Here is a 4,284-nt window from a genome sequence, read left to right on the forward strand (position 1 = left end):
TTAATACCTCAAAAATAATAAAAAAAATAATAAAAACTGAATTATTAATGTTATATATGTGTAAATTACGTTAATGGTGTTTAAATATCACAATTATATATGCAGAAATAATTATTAATGTTACATATATATAATTATGTTAGGTTAATGTTATATATGTGTAAATTACGTTAAGAATGTTTAAATATCACAATTATATATACAGAAATAATTATTAATGTTACTTATATATAATTATGTTAGGTTAATGTTATATGTGTGTAAATTACGTTAAGAGTGTTTAAATATCCCAATTATATATGAAGAAATAATTATTAATGTTACATATATATAATTATGTTAGGTTAATGTTATATATGTGTAAATTACGTTAAGAATGTTTAAATATCACAATTATATATACAGAAATAATTATTAATGTTACTTATATATAATTATGTTAGGTTAATGTTATATGTGTGTAAATTACGTTAAGAGTGTTTAAATATCCCAATTATATATGAAGAAATAATTATTAATGTTACATATATATAATAACGTTAGGTTAATGTTATATATGTGTAAATTACGTTAAGAATGTTTAAATATCACAATTATATATGCAGAAATAATTATTAATGTTACATATATATAATTATGTTAGGTTAATGTTATATATGTGTAAATTACGTTAAGAGTGTTTAAATATCACAATTATATATAAAGAAATAATTATTAATGTTACATATATATAATTACGTTAAGTTAATGTTATATATGTGTAAATTACGTTAAGAGTGTTTAAATATCACAATTATATATGCAGAAATAATTATTAATGTTACATATATATAATTATGTTAGGTTAATGTTATATATGTGTAAATTACATTAGAGTGTTTAAATATCACAATTATATATGCAGAAATAATTATTAATGTTACATATATATAATTATGTTAGGTTAATGTTATATATGTGTAAATTACGTTAATGGTGTTTAAATATCCCAATTATATATGAAGAAATAATTATTAATGTTACATATATATAATTATGTTAGGTTAATGTTATATATGTGTAAATTACATTAGAGTGTTTAAATATCACAATTATATATGCAGAAATAATTATTAATGTTACATATATATAATTACGTTAGGTTAATGTTATATATGTGTAAATTACGTTAAGAGTGTTTAAATATCACAATTATATATGAAGAAATAATTATTAATGTTACATATATATAATTATGTTAGGTTAATGTTATATATGTGTAAATTACATTAGAGTGTTTAAATATCACAATTATATATGCAGAAATAATTATTAATGTTACATATATATAATTACGTTAGGTTAATGTTATATATGTGTAAATTACATTAGAGTGTTTAAATATCACAATTATATATGCAGAAATAATTATTAATGTTACATATATATAATTACGTTAGGTTAATGTTATATATGTGTAAATTACGTTAAGAGTGTTTAAATATCACAATTATATATGAAGAAATAATTATTAATGTTACATATATATAATTATGTTAGGTTAATGTTATATATGTGTAAATTACATTAGAGTGTTTAAATATCACAATTATATATGAAGAAATAATTATTAATGTTACATATATATAATTACGTTAGGTTAATGTTATATATGTGTAAATTACGTTAAGAGTGTTTAAATATCACAATTATATATGAAGAAATAATTATTAATGTTACATATATATAATTATGTTAGGTTAATGTTATATATGTGTAAATTACGTTAAGAGTGTTTAAATATCACAATTATATATGAAGAAATAATTATTAATGTTACATATATATAATTACGTTAGGTTAATGTTATATATGTGTAAATTACGTTAAGAGTGTTTAAATATCACAATTATATATGAAGAAATAATTATTAATGTTACATATATATAATTATGTTAGGTTAATGTTATATATGTGTAAATTACGTTAAGAATGTTTAAATATCACAATTATATATGCAGAAATAATTATTAATGTTACATATATATAATTATGTTAGGTTAATGTTATATATGTGTAAATTACGTTAAGAGTGTTTAAATATCACAATTATATATGAAGAAATAATTATTAATGTTACATATATATAATTATGTTAGGTTAATGTTATATATGTGTAAATTACGTTAAGAGTGTTTAAATATCACAATTATATATGAAGAAATAATTATTAATGTTACATATATATAATTATGTTAGGTTAATGTTATATATGTGTAAATTACGTTAAGAGTGTTTAAATATCACAATTATATATGCAGAAATAATTATTAATGTTACATATATATAATTATGTTAGGTTAATGTTATATATGTGTAAATTACGTTAAGAATGTTTAAATATCCCAATTATATATGAAGAAATAATTATTAATGTTACATATATATAATTATGTTAGGTTAATGTTATATATGTGTAAATTACGTTAAGAGTGTTTAAATATCACAATTATATATGAAGAAATAATTATTAATGTTACATATATATAATTATGTTAGGTTAATGTTATATTGTTGTATTCTTGGCATTACAGGTGTATGGTGTATGATGAGCCTTGTTAGCTTCCATAAGTTGTATTAAGATCATTACAACTTGTTATCTTGTCACTCGGGATGTGATTAGATAAGAGAGAGAGAGACAGAGAGAGTGAGCTATCTTTAAACCACTTACTTTAATGAGATTCTTTTGCTAAATGCACTGGTTTTTTTCTCTCTCTCTCTCTCTCTCTCTCTCTCTCTCTCTCTCTCTCTCTCTCTCTCTCTCTCTCTCTCTCTCTCTCTCTCTCTCTCTCTCTCTCTCTCTCTCTCTCCTCTCTCTCTCCCCACAAAGACACCTGTCTGTCTCCTGCCTCTCCTCTTTCCCTAATTCTTATCTCTCTCTCTCTCTCTCTCTCTCTCTCTCTCTCTCTCTCTCTCTCTCTCTCTCTTTCTCTTTCTTTTCCCTCTCCTTCACTCATTTTCCCCTCCACCACCAATCACCCCCACACCACAAAACACTTCACTAACATCCCCTACACCCCCCACAGACAGACAGACACCCCAACCATGGCCCTTCAAGTCGCCGCCAACCTCACCACAATGTTTCCCGAGCGTGGCCCTCTCATCTCCCGCTACGCTGCTGCCAAGGCCGCTGGGTTCAAGGTGGTGGAGGTGTCGCTGCCGTACTCCGAGACGACACAGCGACTCGCGGCGGAACTGGCTAAGAACGGTCTCCGACAGATCATGATTAATTCAGACCCAGGTGATATGACGGAGGGGAGGGGTTTTATGGGTTTTTTGGGTTTTTTAAGGGGTGTTTAGGGTTTATATGGGAGTTTAAGAGTATGTTTGGGGGAATTTTGGGTGTATTTGGGGGTTTTTGGTTGTATTTGGGGTTTTTTGGGTGTATTTGGGTTTTTTTGGGGTTATTTGGGGTGTTTTGGGTTTTAGGGGTGTTTAGGGTTTATATGGCAATTTAAGAGTATGTTTGGGGTTATTTGAATTTTGGGTGTTTTGGGGTTTTGGGTGTTTGGGGTTTGGGTGAATTTGGGGGTTTTTGGTTGTATTTGGGTTTTTTAGGTGTATTGGGGTGTTTTGGGTTTTTTAGGGGGGTGTTTAGGGTTTATATGGCAGTTTAAGAGTATGTTTGGGGTTATTTGGGGGTTTTTAGGGGTGTTTTGGATTTTTTAGGAGTGTGTTTAGGTTTTATATGGCAGTTTAAGAGTATGTTTGGGGTTATTTGAGGGATTTTTGGGGGTTTTAGGGCTTATATGGGAGTTTAAGGATACTTTGGTGGCATAAAGGTATATTTGGGGTTATTTGAAGGGTTTTAAGGTGTTTTGGGGGCTCTTAGGGTTTATATTAGAGGTTTAAGGGTGTTTTTGATGATTGAAGGGTATATTTGGAGTTATTTGGAGTGTTTTAAAGTGTTTTGGGATGGTTTATACTTGAGGTTATTTAGAAGGTTTTAAGGTGTTTTTGGGGGGTTTTGGTGTGTTTTTTGGGTTTATTTGGGGGCATGAGGGGGTTTTTGGGGTATAATTTATTTCTAGGATGTTTAAGGTGATTTGATGTTTTATAAGATGTTTTGGGGAGCTTTTTAGGATGTTTTTAAGAAGCTTTGAAGCTTATTTGGGGTTTTGAGGCCTTACTGGTTTATTTTGGGGGTTTTAAGGTCCTTTACACCCTTGCTAATGTCATTAAAATGGTCTAATGGTGCACAAAACTCAGTTGAAATAGTGAAGACTGTGGCCATTAATCTTCTGC

At 27.5% G+C, this 4,284-nt stretch overlaps 1 protein-coding gene across 1 annotated transcript in view; it reads left to right on the top strand.

Moving 5' to 3' along the window:
- LOC123501313 (putative hydroxypyruvate isomerase) overlaps positions 1-3,339 on the top strand; it is a 4,138-nt gene extending 799 nt beyond the window's left edge. The window contains exon 2 of the mRNA XM_045250080.1: positions 3,066-3,339. Within this exon, the coding sequence (XP_045106015.1) occupies positions 3,066-3,339 (274 nt within the window). The remainder of the gene's footprint in view (positions 1-3,065) is intronic.
- Positions 3,340-4,284: the final 945 nt, after the last annotated feature.

Source organism: Portunus trituberculatus, chromosome 2 (assembly GCF_017591435.1).
Source record: "Portunus trituberculatus isolate SZX2019 chromosome 2, ASM1759143v1, whole genome shotgun sequence".
Lineage (NCBI taxonomy): Eukaryota > Metazoa > Arthropoda > Malacostraca > Decapoda > Portunidae > Portunus > Portunus trituberculatus.